This window comes from Gouania willdenowi, chromosome 10 (assembly GCF_900634775.1).
Source record: "Gouania willdenowi chromosome 10, fGouWil2.1, whole genome shotgun sequence".
Lineage (NCBI taxonomy): Eukaryota > Metazoa > Chordata > Actinopteri > Blenniiformes > Gobiesocidae > Gouania > Gouania willdenowi.
Window position 1 is genome coordinate 30,528,419 of NC_041053.1, and position 23,251 is coordinate 30,551,669.

Genomic DNA, 23,251 nt, shown 5'->3' on the forward strand with positions numbered 1-23,251 from the left:
TATTCCCAGAATAATCCTGCCTGTCTGCGGTGATGTAGAACGGATCGTTGATATAGAATAGCTTGCTAGCCAACAGGAGTAAAGCATCAAGTCAGATGACTGGTGTACTGGTGAAATGCATCATTATGAATACATACATAAATCAAAAATAAAATTTGGAGATGACGACAAACACTTGAACATATCTGATTCCAGGAACCAGAGTTAGTGTTCTATATCTACTGGTGCCCATCATTTCTTGTGATCAACTTCCGTGTTTTGAGGGTGACCATTGGTAGGGATAGGTATTAAAATATGGAAATCATTTTTAGTTTTACTGTGTAAGAAGCTGTGTAATTATTATTTTTTTAAGCCTCTAATCTTAAATTTTCTAACATCAATTGTTCACGTCAACCACCAGTTTACACAATCATCTTATTTCCTATTGGATCACCAAAAAAAATGGTTGTTTTAGTTCAATACCTTAGTTCTAATTGGATTTTGTTCCATGTGGACATTAGAGATTATTTAACAAAAATGTCTTTTTATTTTATTTTTTTTAGTGAGTAATTGTCTCGTTATTGTCACTTAAAAAATGTTTTAGAAGAAAACTATGACAAAAATCTTAACACAAATTCTAAGGAAGAACATGCAAACTCCTCACTCAAGCCAGTGATTGCACCGACTGATCCACGGAGGACAGTATAGCATTTTGTTGCTATCTTGCTATGTCCTCACAGCTTCACAGTAGTGCTAAACTCCTGAGTATTTGTGTTTTAATTTATACAATCTCTACTGTTGTATGTCTCAGCCACTTTGCTGCCTACAGATGATTCACTTCTGAGCCGTGAATTAAGCATATTAGTCTTTGCAGCACACTAAAGACGACAAAGATGGCCCGGACATATGGTGCTTCCAGGGCAATTAGTATCTGTAAACGTGGCTCCTGCTATGAAGATGCAAAGTTTTTCAAAACAAAAATACCCATTGGTGTCTGTTTTTTGTTTTGGTTTTGTTTAAGTGTCACAGCTTGTGTTCTTTCAGCTAAAACTGAAACTGGGCTTACAATGGGCTCATTGGGTTCCACTCAGCATACCAGTGAGCCTCAAGCACCAGATACTTGTCCATGACTGCTTTCCAGCAACAATTTGACATGTAAATGAGAAGCAGTGCAGAGGACTCTCCCTTTGAACACAAGGCCAACCTAAACGCTTTGTGACTCCAAATAAATCCCAATTTAATTGAGAGAATTTCCTCCACTACTCTTTACTGGGGTTTACTCAAATCCATCCAAAGAAGTGAAACTGAATCTTTTGGAAGTTCAGGCCCCCAAAAATCACAAAGAATACATCTTTGAAAAGGCAAAAAACTTAGTCTAATGGTTTACCTTCACTCCTTCTCCCAGACCGAGCTCACACCCTTCCTCCCGTAGGCTATTTGGGTAAAGCCTTCTGAGGTGATGATTAAAAATGTATATTGCCTCAAGATTGACAGCAGACACTATTTGATGTCAGCCACAAAGAGGCTGTGTGTTTGTGGGCAGCTTCCGAGCAATTTCACAGGCACCACAAAAACCTAGTTTATACTTCAGTGAGATGGGATGAGATGGACAGGCGGTGGGTTTGTGTGGTGTTGGACTCTGGTTATCTCCCTACAATATGCATGACAGGCTGTGCAGGACTACACACAGAGGAGGCGTATACCAGCAGCTCTGCGTCCTCAGTCTCCACCTCTGCCACTATGGGTAACTTCTTGGTCTGTGTCCTGATGTAGCACCTCTGATGTTCCGTGAACCGGATCCCAGTGATTCCCTTTGAAAAAGAAAGGGAAATGAAGCTTCAGTTAGAAATTCAGATGTATGTATCATTCATTAGCTGTCTGTGAAGTGGATCACCCCAAAGAGCTGGGAGGATGGTTTTAAAATCTTATCTTTTATTCTGGAAATCACATGTGTAAAGAATATTAAAGCCTTGTGACGGGAAGTGTGTGAACTTTTTTTTTTTTGTAAATTTTCTTTTTTACCCTTTTATTTTGTTATATTATTCATCACTGCATGGTGTGTGCAATGCAGCTTTCAAGCCAAATGAAGGGAAAAAAAAGAACAAGAATGGTGAGCATTGCTCGCCCTCGTGGCCAAAATTTATAATTACATTTTCCCCAAATTATTAGCAAAAAATACAATTCTTAATATCATTTTCATAATATACAAATATTTTAAGTGCCATAAAACGCTGTCAGATGTTATTCTACCTCAGGTGTGTAGTATACATTTTCAGTGAAATGGTCCAAGAATGTGGAGACTTTAGGTTGGTTCTACTTCTTCACATTGTAAATGGTGAAAGCGACACTGCACCCAGCAGTTCATGTATGCTACAGCAGCAGAAATGAAGCAGAAAGCGTCCACCGGCTAGCCTGGAATCCATCCTAATCCTGTATTATTCAATGTTTAATACAGGTAATTGGTCTGGAAGAGCTCACAAGGCGGTTGTATTCTGGGGGTCTGACAAACACGTGCAAAGTAACCAATCAAACGAGTGGACGTAGATCTTTTTCCCTAAATGGAGCCGGCAGAGGAAAATGGCTCATAGTACGGTACAGACTTACCGTTTTAACGCCTCTTCTTGTTTTGGTTTGTAAATCCAGGTCTTTCAAAACAGAGCAGACGCAGCTCCAAACATCTCCGTGGCGGGCGCCATGTTTGTTTTGAAACTGCTTGGCACAGGACATATGACATTCTTTCTGTACATCTCTGATTGGCTCGATTTCTTTCACCATAGCCACTTTCTGACAAAAAGTAAGAAAGTGTGTGTGGCTTATTGCCAAGCTAGCTGGCAGCCTGATTTCCAACATCAAATGACGCGTCAATGCCAGTTTTTGTAGTCAACATTATCAATTATGTTGCTAATCATTTTTGCATTATTATATATGTTACACACATTGTGGTTGGTGCGAATCTCGAGAGGGTCGATATATTTAATTCCATGTTTTCTTCCCTCACCCATGACAAGAATCTCAAACTCCGGCACCTATGATGTTGGTCTGTGTTTGCATAATGCTTCATGGCAGGATATATTGCACAAGAGAGCCAAGTGACATTGTTGAGAATGAAGTGTTTTCTACAGAGAGTGCACCCACTGAATTAGCCAGTCATAGGTCCCTGTCACTCTCCTAATCTACGCAGTCAAGTGTGGAGTCGCTCTCTTCAGCTGCTCTGATGATCCTCCAACCACATGGACCGTGGCTCCATTCAGTCCGACACGCAAAGCCTCAGTAGGCAAGATGAGATCTGTTAATTCTCTGCCTTGGCTTTTCTGTGTTAATCTAAGATATTCAGCTGGAAAATAGTCTGAAAGACTTTGAGGAGATCAGATTGTATCCAATTTATTTCAGCAGAGTGGAGCTGCTCATTAAGCAGACTGCATTAGAGGAGACGACAGGATCTACATCTGCCACGGCAGCTTTTAAATTGTATCGAGTGAAAATTGTATGAGCACACCATGAAAATGGACTAGATTCAATCTAAATTTAATTACAGTAACACAGTGATTGCTATGACATCTTCTTTGAATTGGCTAACTTGACCATGTGGATGCTTTTTTCCAACATTTTCTGTGGCACTGTCACTCCAAGAAGCAGAAACCAGCTGCAAATGACACAATACAACGTGATGGCTGTTATAATATACTGCTTGTAATTTCATCAGCGTTCAAAAAGGGATGGGGCAATAATAGTCTCATACACAATGGCGTGATGTTGATGCCGAGCTTTATTGTGATGAGTCTCTATTTAATTTGGCTCATCTTTGGCTGGTGTGTCGCAGCAGAAGAAAAACTGTGATGAGATACAGTGATTACTGCGTTTGGTCAACCAGAAAATGAAGAAAGATACATTACACTGAGCAGAGAGATGGAAAAGCCATGTCATCTCCACAGACAATGCTGAAATATCCATGTTACAAGATGCTCATCAGAGCCTATTCATGGGAGCAGAAAACATGTAACGGCAGATGCATTAACACCTTGATATAGACTCTTATCTAAGCTTTATTTGTTCAAATAATTTACCCATGTTTGCAATCTTTCTGCTTTGTTGAATTTTATTTAACCCACTTCGTTTTTTGGATTTAGAAACAACAACATAATTTATCTAAGAATAGACATAAAATAAAAAAGAATTAAGAATAAGAATAAAGCCTCCCTACAAAATTACATGTTTTTTTCTTCTTTCAAAGATATTTTAAGTTTAAATTTTGAAGGTTTGAAATCCCAATTACTGTGCACTTTGGTTTCAGATATGACCTAAAACTGCTGGACATTAACAGATAAATCCCTATAGTGTATACCTCATAAATAAAAATAAAATACAATTTAAAAAATTTAAATTTGCTCAAAAAAGGACCCGCTTAAGTTTTTTTTCATCTCCACTGTAAACACTCAGTTGACATTTTTGCACATTGTATTGTGGTATGTGAACGGGGCCGGCTATACGCAGGGGCAAGTGGGGGCAGTGCCCCCTCAAATAAATGTCTTGCCCCCTCAAATCAAAGATTATAATTCCTCACTCCTTGCTCAGATTTCCCGAGAGACGCATCTATTACACTCAGTTCCTGCACGTTTTTACACGTGTATTAGCAAGCAAGCCTGCCTGAAGAGGGTCCTTTCTATTACACATCTGTCTGTGTGACTCCACTCACATGGAACTTTAATAGTGGTTTTCAAAATTTTAATTGTTAGCTCTTTTACAATAATAATGTATGAAAAGGGATTTTTATAAATAAAGATTGATTTGATGTGATATATATAATAGACCCTGCATATATGTGTATTTTTTTCCCCTCAATACTAACAACATTATGTCATGGACTAATTTGATTTCTTTAAGTGAAAGAGAGGACACATGTATGCCTTGTAGTTCCTGTATGTTTCCTTTATATTTGACTGGTGACTATGATTTGACTGAACTGCCCTTCAAAATGTTCTTTACCAGCACAAGGAAGGCAAAGAAACATCTTTGAATGTTTTTAGTAATCTAGATGATGGTATATGAATATATTTCAGTTAAGACAGTTTAGGTGTGAGCCAGATGGAACAAAGTGTAACATTGAGTCTAAGCTGGTTTTGCGTTAAAATCAAGATATCTGAACTGCTAAGTAGGGATTGTTCTCTGCATGGCTTTCCTCCCACAGTTGGAAGATTCACTGTTAAGCCAGGTGAGGTTTGAGCACCCAGGGGCTCAGATCGGGCAGACGTAGGAGATAAATGTTTGTTTTGCCTGGAGTTTACCTTGAGGATTTTAAAGGCAATTTTGGACTTGTGTCTATTTTTGGGATCAGGCCAAGTCTGTTAAATTGTGTGTAGTGCATCGCGTAGTATACATGGGGTCATGAGAAGCAATTAACACCTCACGACCAGCTCCCGATCAGCAATCGTATGGTCGTGAGGAAATCATAACTGTTGAAGCAATGCCACGGACCAGCTTACCACAAACGCTCACACTGCGCATACGCCAACACCGTAGGACCGCTGTAAAATTGACGGACTGTACTGCCCATTTTCTGTCCAGCCAGTTCCTGGTCCATCACATCGCCTTCTTTTCTTTTGTAAAGCTCTTTTCGCAGAAATTTGCGAGTGTGTCTCCACTTCCGGGTACTACTTCTTTGGTTTTGTACGTTGTGCTTCCGGAAACAAGACTCCGACGTGTCGTGTATGAACGTACAGTGTGAGCAGTCAGATTGTCTCAGTGTCGGTCCGTATAGTGTGAGAACATGAATCATGAGCTCTGCACATTCGAGCTCTGGAATTGAGTCGCACAGTTTGAGCTTGAGCTGAGTACAACGAATCAAAAAATCGCAGTGTATCCCAGCCTTAAGGCTCCACATCATGGGAGAAGGAGGAAGGATGAAAACTCTTTAATTTAATCTCCAAACAAGTCCAGTTGCCTTGACTAAGTTTTGCTGATACACTGGTTTAAAGAAACTGGAAAATCACCTGGAGGCCCACAGCCTTAAGGATGGAACGCACTTTGCATTGGAGAACTTCTCAATTCTCTATGAACCTCCATCAGTCTGAGGAAATAATAAAATGTATTCTCCATCCACTGATATACATTGGAATCAGTCAGAGAAAGCAAAGCAGGACTTAGAGGCTCACCTCCACATCATCTGTAGTTTTCCTGCAGTCATGAATTTTAGAAATGCTCAAAAGAAGTTTTGGATGGATGAAACGCTCCAGGCCATTTTTGATGTTTCCGTTTTATTTGCAGTGAGAGGAGGCGGCAGCAGGGCATGCAGCCGACGATAGGGTAGTTTAAAAAAAAATAAAAAACCCTGTTGTACCGACATATCTTCATAGCTAAGGGCAGTATAAAAGGTTGACACAGCGCTGAATACAAAGAGCACACAAGAGGTAAAGAGCATTTTATATGAAGATAAGCTGTCAATATGGTCAGAGAAGCAGCTTGTTTTATTGACAAGATGGATAAACTTTAAAAAGTTTACTTTAATAGTCAAATCATTTGCATCTAATAATTCCAGTGACACCTTCAGGAATTTTTTCTTGAGGATTGAAAACCTTTGATTATGATCATCCAGAGACACATTGGTTTCCTTTAATGTCCAATGATCAAACTTGAATGTAACTTGTTTTTTTGTTTGCTCTAACTCAGGGCTGTCAAACTCATATTAGTTCAGGGTCCAAATACGGACCAGTTTGACTTTAAGTGGGATACAGATTTTTGGATGGAAAAAAGAGCAAATTCAACAACAATTTACATACATTTCCCAGGATTTTTTGGAATTTGGGGAAATTTCATGGAATCATTTTGGAAAAATTTGCCAGATCTTGGAAAAAATATGCCAGATTTTGGAAAAAATATGCCAGATTTTGGAAAAATTGAGTTCTTTCAACAATTTGAGATTAAAAATCACTTTTGTCATGTGATATAAGAACTGGAAAACTAAGCTCTGCAAATATTGTGGATTTTAATTAATTTTTTTTTTTATTTGGAGTAGCTGAAGTATCTACATCTGAATTAGTTGGTAATTTGCAAAATCTTTCATGTTTTTTCCATCATTTTTACTTTCTCGAGCGGGCCGAATTTGATGCTCTGGATTTGGCCCCCGGGCCTAGAGTTTACACATGCTAAGTGAACTTACAATAGTGAATTACAGTCACTATGTGTCATTTTAAAGTTTGAACTATTTTAAAAATGCACTAAATCTTGGCCAAGTGGTTTGGTTTAACCCCAAATTTGTCAGTTATCCTTTCAAAAAAGACAGAAAACAAGCTTGTATCACAGTTTTTGTCTTATAAGCAACAAACATCGACTCCAAGCTTGATATTTGACAGAGGCTATACGTCAGTACAGGAAGGTTTTGAGTGGACTGTGGGTGAATTATCCTGGGAACATCTCGAGGTACTTTAAAAAAAAAAAAAAAAAAAAAGGTTTTACCACAAATTAACTAAAAATGGAGACAAAACTTCATAGAAGTCAAATATTTACATGTAGATTTGACCATATTGAATAGTCAAAAAAGAAAATATATGAAATGTTTTGTTAATTTTATCATAGTGAAGTCTAAAAACTGCCACTGAAATTAGCAATCACTGATAAGTAATGCTAAAAAGTAATGGATTATAAATGAGCCACCAAACAAAAAGTGGGATCCTAAATGATGAGCCTGCTGTTTATACAAACATCTGGAGAAGATAACAGATTTTGGCTTTCAGCTTTGCTGTTAAGAGAGATTTGTTGCGATGTTGTTTGTCATTGCTTTGTTGCTGCTAAGTCTATTCCTACATTATGCAGTGCTTGCACCACATATTGACTTGAGTCTATTTGAGCTGCGAAAGACACAATCTTTAACATCTACATCTTTAGAGTGATCAGTAAAATGGTGAAATTCAGTGAATTATCATAGATTCTGACAGTGAATACACATGCTATCATTCACACCTTCCATGTTTTTCCAGTAAGAGTACACTATTCCGATGACTGATGTTAATTGAAGGATTCTTGCAAGAGGGAACAAGTTATTTTCTGGACACTTTAACATTGGGATGGCTAACAGCAAAGAAACGGAGGAAAGACAGATGTAAATCAACCCAAAACCAACATCAACACAAATATCAGTTATTACTGAGAGACAGCATTCACCAGCTGTTTTCTTCCAGCAAGGTTTTCTTCCACATGATTTATGGATACTGGCTACCTTCAGCTTCAGGCTACATGCCATTTTGAAAGCGAGAAGCTAAGACTGATGACTGACAGCCTCTGCAGTGTGAGTTTGAGAAGAGCCAAATCCAGCAATACATGAGCTGAGAGGCCGGCGGCAGTTGTCTCATGGTTTTGTCTTTGTACGTGATCAAGAAGGTCAGGTGGTAAATGAAGGAAAAACACAGCAGGTGTGCTCAAAACTCAAAGGTGACGTCCTAACATCTGTCTATTGCTACGACTGGGTATTGAAGACGATTTGAAGCGCACTCTACTCTGCTCAAAATACTTTTCCGTAGAGATGGGCGATATCGTTGGCCCACTGATATTATTAGCTGATATTTGCCAGAATATCAGCTAATAATATCAGCTGACATCAGTATCCGTTTTTTCCACAGATATTGAAAAAAACAAAAATATTATGTGCTGCTCTGGCTGAAGCATGCATTTACTTTTTTTTTTTTTAAAGGGAAAATGTTTTTACAAATGTGGTCTAAAATCTTTGAAATCTTTGAAATGTCCTTGTTAGATTATCTATGCCTAACAAAAACACATTATTTTGCACCATATTCGTTTTATTAACTTTTAAAAATGGGAGTACTTTTTAAAACCTGTATTCTACCATCTTGAAATCACGTGATTAAAGACATCTCACTTCCCCCAAGTTGCCTGTAAACAGCCCATTGTTTTCTATTAGAGTGAAGCGTTCCGACGGCTTTTTAGATCATTTAGGTGCTTTTTCGGTCAAAATGGCAATTTATGATGCTTTTGGTTTCTAAATAATTAGGAAATGTTAAAAATGTCAATGAAACCCTCTTTGGTTTGCCAAAAGAGGATAAGTTGTGACCCGAAAAATAATTCACTTGGTCGTAGACAATGAAACGGAGAAGAAGAGCTCAGTGCATGGTTGACGCTCTTGTGGCTGAAGTTGGCAAGTAATCACGGACTGTTGAAGACACACAAACCCTGAGGATAGAAGTCCTTTTGGGTGGGAGTCCTTCAACAGTAAAGTAGTCCCATTTTTAAAAGTGAATACAACAAATATTGGGCAAAATAATGCTCACTTTAAAGTGTTAGAGTTTTATCCAGTGTTAGAAAAGAATGTTTGATTTCCTGACCAATACAGGTCATTTCCTGTCACAACCGGAAGCACTGGAACGTACTGTTGCAATGCAAATAACTTCTAAATGGCTTGTTAATGTTCATACTTTGTGCTGAAGTAATATCTGTTAGCGTTTTCAGTTGGTAGACAGTGTTTATGATGTGCTTCAGTCATTTTACATCTTAATATAGATCATTGTTACCTGTCACGTACATGTTTAACTAGCTCATGGGCTAACCGCTTGTTGCACATTTTTGAAAGGTTAATTTATTGCTACAGTTCACAGTGATCATCATCAAAGCTGTTTCTATTTTGTTTATTTTGTATTTTGTTTTCTCGGAGATAAGTAGTCATGGGACCAAGTACGTCGCGTCATGTGACCAGGTACATCAGTTTTGTGATGTGTAATTATGGAAAAAGTGTTTCCAGAGCAGTTTTGCGATACATTTCACTATCGAAACAACTGTAATACCTCCTCATGAAAGTGAAAAAACTTTTTAGCGATATGAGTGTTTTTTTGATACTCGGGTGTTTCAATTACCAGTTTTTATTGCGCCATTTAGATTTTGCGCATTTCCAAGGGTAATGGAAACACAGCTAAATATCTTGTTTGTTGTGGAGTTCTTGCAACTGACCACTGATACTGCTGTTGTTTGAGACAACATACAGTAATAAACAGGACAATGGCGCTTTTTTCATTACTTAAATTAAATACATATTCTTACTTTATAAAGAATGTTTATTTGTGCAATACATCCAGTGTGGGATCACTTTAAAGCAGGCTTATCCACTTATATCTATAGCGATATTGAGGTGTATTGACTGCTTCATATGATTCATTTAATGCAATATACATTTTACCTAGATTTGAGTGTTGCCCTTTTGCATGTTTGGACACATGTTTTCACAATCAAACCCAGCCAGCGCTGCTGTTGAAATGTTGTATTGACTTGTGAACCTTGAGGGTTCCCTGTTCACAGGCTAGTTCTTCCCCAATCGTAGCTATATGCCATAAACAAGTCTAACTCTGGCCTTTGTTTGTTGATATGTGGAAGTTCTACCACCGTATTACCAACATTTTTTGCTTCCTTTCTTTGTCCTTTAGCTAAAGCCTTAGACTACACATGTTGGGTTTCAGGTTTCTCGTCAGATCATATGTCTTTGCTTGGCTGTTCGTCCCTCAGAGTAGGGTTTGGCTTTGCTGTTCTCAGACCTTGCCATGGAGGGTCTAATTTGGACACTCATCTTCACTTTGTATTAATAAAATGTTATGTTTATATCAAGAAGGTGTCCGCGAAGAATTCTTCACATCATCACATCAACATTTAGATAAAGGGGAACCCACCACAATATGATGTGACCTGAAATTAGATTTGGGCAAGGTCTACGTATTTGTTCATGTGAGTTGTTTTTCAGGAATTTAGTGTTGGTCAATATCAGCAAAAAGCTAATATCAAACATCTCGTCTGGTTTTTCTAATAACAAGGCCTACCATTGAGACTAGGTGTCTCACTTGTTTACTCCCTCACTCACTAAAATGTGTTTCTTCACATGCTCTGAAGACTCTTTGTAAAAGAAATGGATAAAATAGAAGTTTTTTCTGCGGGATGTCGTCTTGTCTCTAACATGAGCATCATCCCCATAAATATTAGCTCAGGAACAAGAGTATTCATTATGTATTCAAGCAGAAGGCTTAGATCCCTCCACTGAGGTGCAGCCAGTGCAACCTCCTTCACACTGGTGCAGGATTTGGGAATGAAAGGTAAGTTAATGAGCTCTGCTTGAGACAAAACTGCAGCAAAATAAAGTGAGAAGAACAGTGATGAGACTCCTAATGGTGTTTGTGCCATTGTACAGAGTTTGAAAAGTAGAACTTTTTTTTTTCTTTTTCTGTGTGGACTCAAGCACGTAACAAATCTCCTGCACCGGCTTTAGCGTCAATTACTCGTACTGATAATATCAGTAAATACGGCAGTGTTTGTACAAAAGTATGTTTTTGAAACCTTTTCCGAACCTTCAGTGAGTATAAACTCCATTACTCACATTGTCATATTTCAAAGGTCTGTCACACCTTTATTTATTGGCAGTGACAAAGGAAGAAAGCAGATAGCTGAAGAGGAAAATACAATTTCAAGAACCGATAAAAGTGTCAATTGTCTCTTTGAAAAGGGCACAGTGTGAACATCATAATCTCTATTCTGCTGTGGAGGACACGATTACAGCATCAATGTTTCATCAAGAGAAGAATCACATATTGTATGTGACCTCGTGGCCTTTGCTTACATTTTTGAAGTCGTGCACCTCAACAACTTCCTCACTCCCATTTCCCATTCTGAAGATCTCCACGCGTTGATCAGGGTCAATTTCCATTGTGCTGTCCTTCTCCACACCGTCCAGAACCGCTTTGTACTGATGATCGTACACCTGCAGTGTAGAAGAAGAAAAAGAAAAAAATCTACAATAATGGTAGATAACAGCTTCATGGATTTCCCATTCATTTAATCACTTTGATATAATCTTTAAAAAGATAGAAATGTTTTAGCACTTTTATTTTAGATTAGAATAGATTAATTTAGAATGCAAATTAAATGACGTTTCACTATTGGCAGAAAACTGAGCAAAAATACATGAATAAAAACACCAACTACACTGGAAGCCTTTTAATTCATTATTCATTCATCATTAATATCGATGCAGGTTAAAGTCTGGTGCCTATTGTATGGGGGCTTGACACAGTTTACATTTTTTTTTTGAGATTAGAGATAGTACTTCATAGTGTGAAGATTCCTAATTCAAGTCCAAAAATGTGTGGGTTTACCCCAGATACTAATAATTTCACCTCACAATCTAAAAGCACATGGGGAAACCAATGAGTAGGGTGGACCGTGAGAAAAGTGCTATTAACCCACTCACTACCATAGACGTAAAAATACGTCATTTCAAATCCATACGCTCGCTGCCATTGACATAACTTTTTGTCTATTGTGTTTTTTGGTTTGCTAGGAAACACTCTGGTGGAGGTCCCTCATGAATATCGGAGCTGTAGTGTGATGTAGTGACCAACTGTAGGCATGTAGGTGGCAGCAGCGCACCTTTGGGTGAGAGATCGGCCATGATTAACACCATTGATGGGGAGGGGGAACCCAGGGACGGGGGAAGAAAATGGTGCTACGAGAGAAGACGGTGAATCTCCCAGCAGTTCACTGCAGCGCAGACTCGACCAGAGCATGTGTCGACCTAACTGGACTATTGAGAGTGTTGGGATCGTGAAAGAAAACAATCAACAAACCGAGGCAAGTGGTGACACTCGGCGTGTCCGGAAGTAGGAGGAAGTTGCGTCTGTGGAGACTGGCCTTCATCAAAGTCCCCCCCCAATCAAATATACAGTATAAGAAAACCATACAACTCTGACCTAGATAGCAAAATAATATACATTTTGCCCTCAAAAGCTCAGTCTCAGTATTGTTTTTGTTGTTTTATAGAAGGAAACTAATGTTGAGGTGTCACGAAAGCAAAAAAAAATGTTTAAATTTCACTGACAGGATTTTTCAGAAAAAGGCTGTTTTCTCAGATTTCTGTTAGAAACTGGCGATTTGTGTGAAACTTGCCTCTAATCAACTGCTGATTATGGTATAACAAGACGAGCTAAAAACATTTTTTTTTTTCTTATGAACGTAGAGACTATTTCAGAATTTGATTTCAGATTGAAATGAGCATGTTTATACCCCACAATTTTGTTTTTCACCTCTAGCGGGCGGAGTTTTGACTATACCCGGGAGGGATGCACATATTCAGACTCGGGCGGAGCAGACTTTTCTGATGATATCTTGTTAGCCCGGAGCACTTCTTGAAGCACTATCGATGCTGAAGCCGCTTTCACATTGCTCTCATAGACACAATAAGGAGGCGGCGCCCAGACCCCAGCGTCTCAGAGCAGAGAGAAGTGCTTGTTTTTTCATGATTTTGAGATCTAATTTCATATACTTAGCAATTTTTTTCATCTTTCAAATTTGGCTCAGTGGCCAATGACACACGTTTCTGTGGTGTGACAAACTCATAACATAGATTTATTTCTGCTTTACACAGACTTTAATAAACCTTATTAATATATTTTGGTTACAGCTTTCTTTACTACCTCCACCTAGGAGGCAATATTTTTTGCCAGTATTTATTTATTTATTTATTTGTCTTTTGGTAGGATTACGTCAAATTAAATAATTACAGATTCTGACAAAGTCTTGACCAAAGATGGGCCATTGCTTAACTCATATCTGTGTTCTTAATTGGCCAATCTTAATGAAACTTGACTCATGTATGTCAACTTGGATCTTCAATTACCCCACCAAGTTTCATTCAGATCGGATCTGGATTGTGCATTTCATTGCAACTTTTCAAAAAAATGGGTGTGTCTATACATTTGGACTAACTGCATCATTATTAACGGGAAAATAAATGTAAAGTAGGGGTATCAAATTCATTTCCACTCAAAGGCCAAATACAGAGTAGTTTGATATCTAGTAGGCCGCAGATTTTAGGCCACGAAGGAAACCTTATTGTGACCAAATTTTTACTTCCACGTGTAAATAATATCTCCATTCAAGCAATAAATGATCTTCACTTTCAAATTCAGATTTTGAGACCAATTTCTGTGTAAGTTTTTTAAAATTTATTTATCCATTTATCTTGTCATCAAAGATTAATATTTTTGACAGCAATGAATGTTTTATTTTTGCAAAAAGGAAAAGAATGCAATTTTTAAATTGCATAATTGTGAAGACATTTTGTGTAATCATTAAGGGAATTTTGTGGAATTGCTTGTGAGGAAATTCCAAGTTTTAAAGAGTTTAAAGTTTAAAAACCACAAGCGACGTCTTTGGTAATTTACAAAATAATAAAGATTTTCTCTGTCATTTCTACTTCATTCTTGAGGGTCAAGTTGGATGCTCTAAAGGGCTGGTAAAGGGTGAATGATCATGTGACCATGATCAGCATTACTGATCCAGATAACTGTAATATCTGGCAAAGAGGCGGAGGTTTGCGCTCTCTTGTATTTGTTCTTTTTTCAATATATGTATATTCCATAAATCTGCAGAATTATATCATATCCCTAAATCTTTTTCCCACTTGCCACTGCCAGACGATGAATGCATCTGTTGTTATATAAAAAAATAAATACATAAATACAAAGGCGGCAGCTTTTAGCCATCAAAGCTTTGATATCTTCCTGTTCTCCCAAATTTGTCAGCCTACATCTGTCATCAACCAACAATCAAGCACTCTTGTTTTATTTTAGGATAAACAAAAAAAAAGAAAACAAATCAGTTTGATTTATGCCAAAAAACAACAACCTGACACTGCTAATTTGAAAGCTGTATACAGAAGTCACATCAATAAAAACAATTATCCCAGCGTTTAAATGATTTGCATTAATAATCAGAAGTCAAATGAGAAGATGTATTGATGGACGTTTGCCTGAAGTGAGAAAAACAAAGATCCATACAAACACATGCTGTACAGTCGCAGCTCCCCCCCCCCAGCGCTGCATTAAAGCGTTGTTGTTTATCACAACTGCTTGCTTATGTACTGTTCTCGGATATGCATGGATGCCTCTTAAAATTCCCTGTCTGAGAAATGATTCATGCCCACTAGCTGAAAATATGCTATTAATATTTATGTGAGGGTTGTGTTATGATGAGAAATATATTGCTGAGTTCATCTTCATCTGTCTCAGTGGCACATCAGAGCTCCGCCAATGAGACGCATGATTAATGAAGCCTCTCACACGGGAGTCCATCAGGATTTACACCCCCATCAGAACCATCTCCATGTCCTCTAACAAAAATTAGCTCTCTCGTTTTAGGATCTAGCTGTCTCGTGTTCCTTATTTAACACGGTTTGTATCTGTTTCGCCTGTATGTAGCCTCCTGAACATTCAAATATGCTGCTTCACACACAGTGAAAGAGAAAAGTGTAATAATGACCCAATGGGATATATTCTTAATAGAAGATCACTGTTAGAGAGGCACTGGCCTATAAATCTCCATTAATATGGGTCACAGAAGACTTGGCTTCAAAGAGAAGCAGAACTTTAAGCAGTCAGCAGAAGCCAATTTAGGAATGGCTTAAAATTTAAGTGTCAATTGGGTATTTATGGATAAAATTGGAGCTATTAAATAGTCTGGCAATCTGTGTGGTGAATTAAACCTTTTTTTTTAAGCATTTTTATTGTATTAACATAAAGCTAGTAGGAGGTGGAATGGATTCCAGTGGCTTATTGATTTATACTAAAACTGTGAATTACATTTTCAGCAGGCTATGTCTTTCGATAAAACACCCAGCAGTGAGAATCTTCCCATCACACCAGGTTGAAATAGATAATAATGTGATACAACACTTGGTCTTCAAGTTGTTTAATAGCCAAGGCTGTGAACAATAATTGGCATTCTGAAAATAGAAATAAATAGCCTCGTGTGATACTTATGGAGTATGTCAGGAGACAAGCTGCATGATTTATGTTGCGATAATGCAAAGCATTGTGAAGCTTGCAAAAGGAGATGTCTTTTTTTTTTTTTTTTTTTTTTTAAAACTTTGTTTCCACTTCTAAATAATAATCTTCAGAACTGTCACTTGACTCAAAGTTTGCCAGAGTTAGAAAGGCTGTGAAATCTTAATTAGCCTCCCTTATGATACTGAACAGGCAGATTAAAGGCCACCACATTGGAAAAGCTCCAATTTATGCTGCATTTACTTCACAGAAAGAAAGCCACCTTCACTGCAAGGAGCTGCGTTTGACCTCAGATGTTGTAACATGTTGTTGTTCACTCCAAAGTTAGCAAGACTTCTTTTTAAAAGACACTTCAGGCATGCTTTCAGAGCTCTTTTATCAAATCAGCAAGAGTCATATGTCAAGCATCTGACTGTTCATAGTGTGATTAAAGAGTAAAAATCAATAGGAAAACACAAGTTTAGGAAAAGTCTCAACCAAGGGACACAAAAGAGATGTAGTGGAGGTTTTTCAGTGACTTTAAAGACATTTAAGATGCTTGATACCCCTTAAAGCGGTTCAATGTTATTTCAGTGTGTGATAATACCCTAATTACAGTGGGTAAAATGAGTATTGAACACGTCACCACTTTACTAAAATGAATACACGTCTAAAGGTGTTACTGATATTTAATTTTTATCAGATGCTGGTAACAACCTAAGTAATCCAATCACAGATTATGTGAAATGACAGTATTGAACACATGAAGAAAGGGAGGTGCAAAAAAGCATTGAATCCCAAGACACCAGCTGAAATCAACCAGTAATTAGAAAGCAATCCTGCCCCTCATCAGTGCAAATTCATATCAGCTGGTTCAGTCCCAACTGATGGCCTATAAGCAGGTGACTCATTACCAAGGTGGCACACAAACATCTGATGGGTAAGAGCAATGAGCTCTCTTAAGACTAATAGTATCCAGCTGCCTGGAGCGGAAGCTCCTGATGGGACTCAAGCCCCTGGCTTGATGTGACAAACCTCGAATTAAGCCAGGAAGTGGAGGCAGTAATGGTTAGGGGCTAGGGGTTAGTAAAAAAGGAAGGCAAGTATAACCAGGAAGTGGAGGCAGTAATGGTTAGGGGTTAGTAAAAAAGGAAGGCAAGTATAACCAGGAAGTGGAGGCAGTAATGGTTAGGGGTTAGTAAAAAAGGAAGGCAAGTATAACCAGGAAGTGGAGGCAGTAATGGTTAGGGGTTAGTAAAAAAGGAAGGCAAGTATAACCAGGAAGTGGAGGTGGCAGCGGTTAGGGTTAGTATAAAAGAAAGGTAAGTATTGCAAAGTTGCCAGAACAGTGGATAGGGTTACTGGTATTGTACGTCACTTCCATTCAGCCAGGGGGAACATCCACACAGCTAGAGGCTTGTGTCCCGTCAGGGGCTTCCGCTCGGGGGCTGCAGCTGGATACTACTCCTCAAGACTGTCGTAACTGTATTTTCACAGAACATACTGATGGCATTATTTACAGTGGGATTTCTAAAGTTCTGAATGTTCCACTGGGCACCATTAAAGCCATAATCCAAAAGTGGAAAGAACATGATTTTACAATAAACCAAGAACCAAGGATCACGTGTAGAACTTCAGAAAGACCTTGAATTAGCAGGTACAGTTGTTCTAAAGATGACAAGTCATGCACTCAACCGCCATGGCCTGTATGCACACTCACCACACAAGATTTTATTGCTGAAGAAAAAGCATGTTGAAACTCGTTTGTTGTTGTTTATTGTTGCACAATATTCGGACAAGTGTGAAATACTGGGAGAATATAATATGGTCAGAGTAGGCTGGAATTTAACTCTTTGGATGCCATTACACCAGAGGTAAAAGTAATAGATTACTAAGTGCTCACGTTACGGTAATGAAGTTGCTTTTGTGGGTACTTGTACTTTTTTGAGTATATTTCTAAATCAGTAATTGTACTGGTAGTTAAGTACTTTTTAAAAAAAAAAGTAATTAGTTACATTTCTACACTTAACTGATACTGAGTACATTTTATATTTTTGGTTTTAAAATGATCAATGAACATTGTGAAATTACAAAAAATAAAATGACCAGACAACAATCAAATGCATCACATCATAACTAACCAACATATGTTTTAGAGTTTATAAATTTAGCTCTACTTAGTGCCTGAGAACATTTTGAACTGTATATTTTGACAAACCTTTTATTTTGTACAGATGTCTTTGTGGAAAGTAAATTAAGTTCCAATTGTGCTAGATTTTTAAGTTTATACACAATATGTTTACTGTATGCAAGTGAACTGTGGCAAAAATAAACGTCATTACCAACAAAGGCTTTAGTACTGAAGTATTTGATCAATTCCAGTAAGCGTGTTCAATATTTTTTGTCTGTCATTTCACATTGTTACACAACTTCATTTATGGACATCTATGGTTTGACTTCATTGCATGTGTGGATTACATTGGCTGTCACCAACATCTGGTGAAAAATTCATGTCAATTGCACATTTAGAAATAAAATGGTGACGTGTTCAATACTTTGTATATATTTTGAATATATGTACTAAATTGTAGGTTATATCCACTGTAGAGCAGAGTGGTGATGTGTACACATGAAGAAACCTGCTTAATCTAAAAGGTAATTTCTTTGGAGTGATACAATTTTTTATAACAAAAAATTGATATTTTAGAAATGAGAAGAGCCTGCAGGTAAAATATTTCCAAATCATGAGTTCAGTGTGGAGTCCCTAAGGTCTCTGCAGCATTAAACTTCTGAGAATATACTTATGAGCACAACAAACAACTCTAAATACCAATACGAAGACGTTGACGGATGCTACTTTTGATTTTCTAACCATGAAATCTGTGTTTGAAGGTTATCCTTTGTTTTGACATGCTGAATTAGAAAGGAAGACTAACTTTTAACATTGATGTTTCTTATTATTGGTCTTCCACCTGTGACACTTTCCCATAACAGACATTGTTCCCAGTCATCACAACATGCCTCACATTGTTGTACAGTATATGTGATGGAGAAATGTTGCCTCCAGAGTGTGGGGCTATGTTTGTGAAAGTCTTCTCAGACAATGGCTTGTTTGTTTCCTCAGTTCAAGGTTTTCTGTCTGAAGTGGTTCCTAACAACCTCCTCCTGGACGCTTTCAAACACAGACTCTGCAGTGAAAGAAGTGAATGAGAGGCGGCAGGCGCTGCCAGACCTGCAGGCAGTTTGTGCGAATGGGCTCTTGTGTGGCACCAGAGGACATCAAGTTAAGGTCACGTAGATGTTACAGGTGAGTGGGTCGGGGTTGGTTGTGCAAGTGTGTCTGCGTGGGTGTGTTTGTAGAAAGGGAGAGTGTGTGCATACAAGCGTCTGTGGAGGAGACAGTCTAAGAGATGAGTTGATGACAATGTGTCCTTGGAGTTGTCCTTGAGGGCTTGGAGATAGAGGCTTCAGTCAAGCAGAACTGGAAGGCTGTCACTCATGGTGAGCCGGCAATGGCAGAGAATGTGTGTGTGGGGGGGTAAAAGGTGTTGTGGGGGCTGCAGCGTTTACACCAGGCCTCTCTGGAGCCATAGGCAGCTCTGTGATAAATGGAGGTGGGCAGCAGCAGCAAGAGCAAATGCTGTGTTCTTCTAGTTTTAGTTTAAAAAAAAAAAAAAAAAAAAAAGTATTTTCTCAACTTTGAATGTGAGTTGGCTTCAAACTCTTTTTCGCCAAAGCTAGGTACAAACAATGTTTCACGGTTTCTCCATGTTGTGCTGTTGCTTTTTGTTAACATAGGTGGTCTAACACTCTTCAGCACTTTGGATTCATTGGTTTCGTATTAGCTCTGCTGAGATGAAGGACTCATTTGATTCAGGAGTGTTAGAGAATCTCAATAAGACATTAGTTAAGACAAAAACCAATAATAGAAATCAAGTCACATGCTAATTTCATTTAATAGTTTTGATCAGCTTTGACCCCAACTTTCACCCACAATCTAAGAACATGTACCGCACGTTGGGTTAACTGGAGTTGCTAAATTGCCTGTATGAGTGAATGAGGAATTTAATGCATGTATTTCCAGCTGGAACAGTCTCTGCCTTACACCTATGAGCAGGAAATCAGCAGAAGCAGATAGTCGTAGTCCTGAGCCAGGGGCGTCGGACTGGTGGGGGGAGGGGGGGGGGGGGTAAAGGCTACTTAGTACCAAGGGTCCAAGCCAAGCCCCCCCTTTTAAAACAGTGCAAATGGTACAACCCACATGTGCTTCTGCTGCTGCGCTGTGGAAGTAACAAGGAGCGGGAGATAGACAGATACACAGCAGCAGCATGTTTTTCCAAAAACACAAAAAAGGGAGAAGGTGAAATGAAGGAAAACTGCTACTTAATTTTTCAGAGGTGAGCTTTAAAACACATCTTTTTTTAGGCAGTATATTATTTTGTTTGAAATAAACTACGTGCACTGTTGCGTATTTCAATGCTGGAACATTCCTTTTGCATGTCTCATCTTAATTGGAAATTCAATTATTTGTATATATATATAGAGGACTATATTTTGCTGCCACAAAGGTTTAATGGCTCAGAAAGATCAGGAGAAACTGGTCCATGGTTTTATCTCCAGCAGACTGGACTATTGTAATGGTCTTCTGACAGGAATCCCCCAAAAGAGCATCAAACAGCTACAGCTGGTTCAGAACGCTGCAGCTCGGGTCTTAACCAGAACAAAGAGGTCAGAACACATTACTCCAGTTTTAAAGTCTTTACACTGGCTCCCAGTCAGCCTCAGAATAGACTTTAAAGTTCTGCTGCTGGTTATAAATCTGTGAATGGGTTTGGTCCAGAATACATCAGTGAGATGTTAGTCAGGTATGAACTCAGCAGGTCTCTCAGATCTATGGACACAGGTCAGATAGTGGAGCCCAGAGCTCACAGTAAACATAGCAATGCTGCTTTTAGTTGTTATGCTGCAAAGAAGTGGAACAAACTGCCAGCAGAGCAAAGTTAAAGGCCATCTTTTATACTGCGTATGATTGAGAGAGAGAATTTTGGTCATGTTGTTGATGTTATGTGTTTGTTGATGATTTGAACTGATTTTACTGATGATTTTAAATGTTCTTATTGATTTTAAACAATTGAATGTTTTATCATGTAAAGCACTTTGAGTTGCCAAGTGTATGAAATGCGCAATACAAATACATTTTCCTTGCCTTTTTATTAACCTTTGTAGATGTTTGTTTTGTGTTCGTTATTTATACCCCCGTCCCTCCCAAAAAAATAAAATAAAAAATTACCAGCTTCCCCTAAATTGAAGCAAAAGTATTTCACAAACACAATATTCAATAAACCACTAAAATATAGTAGAACAGAATTATAAAATATAAGCAATGAATATGGAGTCAGTAGGTCATTGCAGCTTTTCAACCTTAAGGTCAGGACCCCATGTGGGGTCACCTGAAATTTATAATGTCTAGTAATTGTTAAAAAAAAAAAAGAAACACAAAAAACAAAAAACGTATAGGTAAAAAAGTATTATGTATTTCAGATACACATCACATACAATAAATATCAAATAACTGTATCCTATTCTAAAACTTTCTCAAATACAAATCCAGTTAAAATAAAATGCAGTATAAAAATATCTAAGGTGGTACACTTGTCACTTCTACTCTGTATCTGTAACACACTTTTTAATAAACATGATCAAAAACTAATTGTGGAAAAAAAATGTCTCTGGGGTCGCCAGATTGATATCAAATTGGGGTCATGACCCGAAAAAGGTTGGGAACTTGGGTTCATGTGGAAAAAAAAAAGTAAGCTTATTTAATAATAACAAGAATACTAGTAGAGTTTCTGGGGGGAAAGTTACATAACTTACAGTAGGGGCCCAACAAGATGGTTTGTTTTAAGGGCCCAAAATGTGAGTCCTGAGCTCAGCATTAAGTGTGTACAGAAGACAGAAGAAGCGATGCTTAATCTAAACCTATGACTTATGATAAATAGTTTTTATAATAAAGGTGATAAATGATACATTATCTCTAAAAAGAGATCTGCACACTTGGATCGATGCAAGTAAAATAATTTAATTTCTAAGCTTTCGGTCAGAGGATCTTCATCAGGGTAACAAACAGCATGGTCACAATGAATCGACTCATATAACACAGGCAATCAGTCACACCTTTGCTACACCACTCCTGATCACATGGAAAATGTATATGTATGCATATACATATGCATACATATTTGACTGAAATTAAATTGAACAATATTCTATTTTATTTTTAGGGTTTTTAAAGTATTTTCTAAACTTTGAATGAGAGTTGGCTTCAAACTCTCTTCGCTAAAGCTCGGCACAAACAACGCTTTAAGGTTTCTCCATGTTGTGCTGTTGCTTTTTGTTAACAGAGGTGGTCTAACGCTCCTCAGCACTTTGGATTAATTAGTTTCGTATTAGCTCTGCAGAGATGAAGGACTCATTAGATTCAGGAGTGTTAGAGAATCTCAATGAGACATTATTTAAGACTAAAATCAATAATGGGAATCTTCGCGTTGAAGTGCATTTTTTTATGTATTAATTGTATTTTATACGAGTATAAGGGCCACAAAAAATAAATAAAAAATTTAAGATTAGTCGTAATAAAGTAGTAATTTATGAGAATAGTCGTAATTTTATTAAAGTCGTAATATTTCGAGAGTTTTAGTCAGTTGAGCTATAGTCTCAACTGGTTAATTTCCAGATCCTGTTCTGAAAATGCATTTCTATTAACTTTGTTCAGGGCACTTTTTGTTCCTTTTCCCCAGTGTGTAGCTCCTGTAAAAGGGACAGAAACGTAGCAAGACTGAATCTTGCTGTTCTGTTATCATGAGGTCACAGGTCCTTTGTTGGCTGAATCCTCTTGACTCCCAAGCAACATTAACAGTCATGAGACGGTTCTCTTTGCCTTTTAGATGAGCCACATTATCAGCCACTTTCTCAAGTTTTCATCTTGTATCCCGCAGTTCTTTTAAATGTCATTTCCTAATGACATTTATACTTTGGAAATTGGAAGCTGGAAGCACTTTGATATATTTTCATGGTCTTTTCTTGCTTTGTGGACATCAATTAGCTTAATTTCCTGTCAGCTGCTTAGAGGAGCGCAACGTGGATAAGGTTTGATGAATCAATGAGCTATTTAGGTCTGAGCTCACTTCTGATGAGTATGTTAAGGCTTGAGAAAGGGATGAAAATTCGAGAGGCAGTAGATGGTTTATAACCTTGCCTGCAAGATGGATTCTCCTGGTGTTCACAAACACCAGAATCCATTTTTGTGCTGTTCTTGCCTTTGCCTTTTGAAACCTAACCATGGGGCAGTGTTGTGATTTAGGGCGAGATATCCGGGTGTGACGAAGGCAGAAACGGTGAAGCAAAACTGGCGCATGCACAGTTGTGGGGGGAGAAACTAGCTGGGCTACCGCTATTAGCATAGCTCCGAATCAAAA

General features: G+C 38.1%; 1 protein-coding gene across 1 annotated transcript in view; it reads right to left on the minus strand.

Moving 5' to 3' along the window:
* Window positions 1-23,251, minus strand: part of tnmd (tenomodulin) — an 89,805-nt gene that overhangs the window by 15,575 nt on the left and 50,979 nt on the right. The window contains exons 3-4 of the mRNA XM_028459729.1: window positions 11,576-11,716; window positions 1,683-1,790 (exon numbers count right to left, since the gene is read on the minus strand). Of these exons, the coding sequence (XP_028315530.1) occupies window positions 1,683-1,790; window positions 11,576-11,716 (249 nt within the window). The remainder of the gene's footprint in view (window positions 1-1,682; window positions 1,791-11,575; window positions 11,717-23,251) is intronic.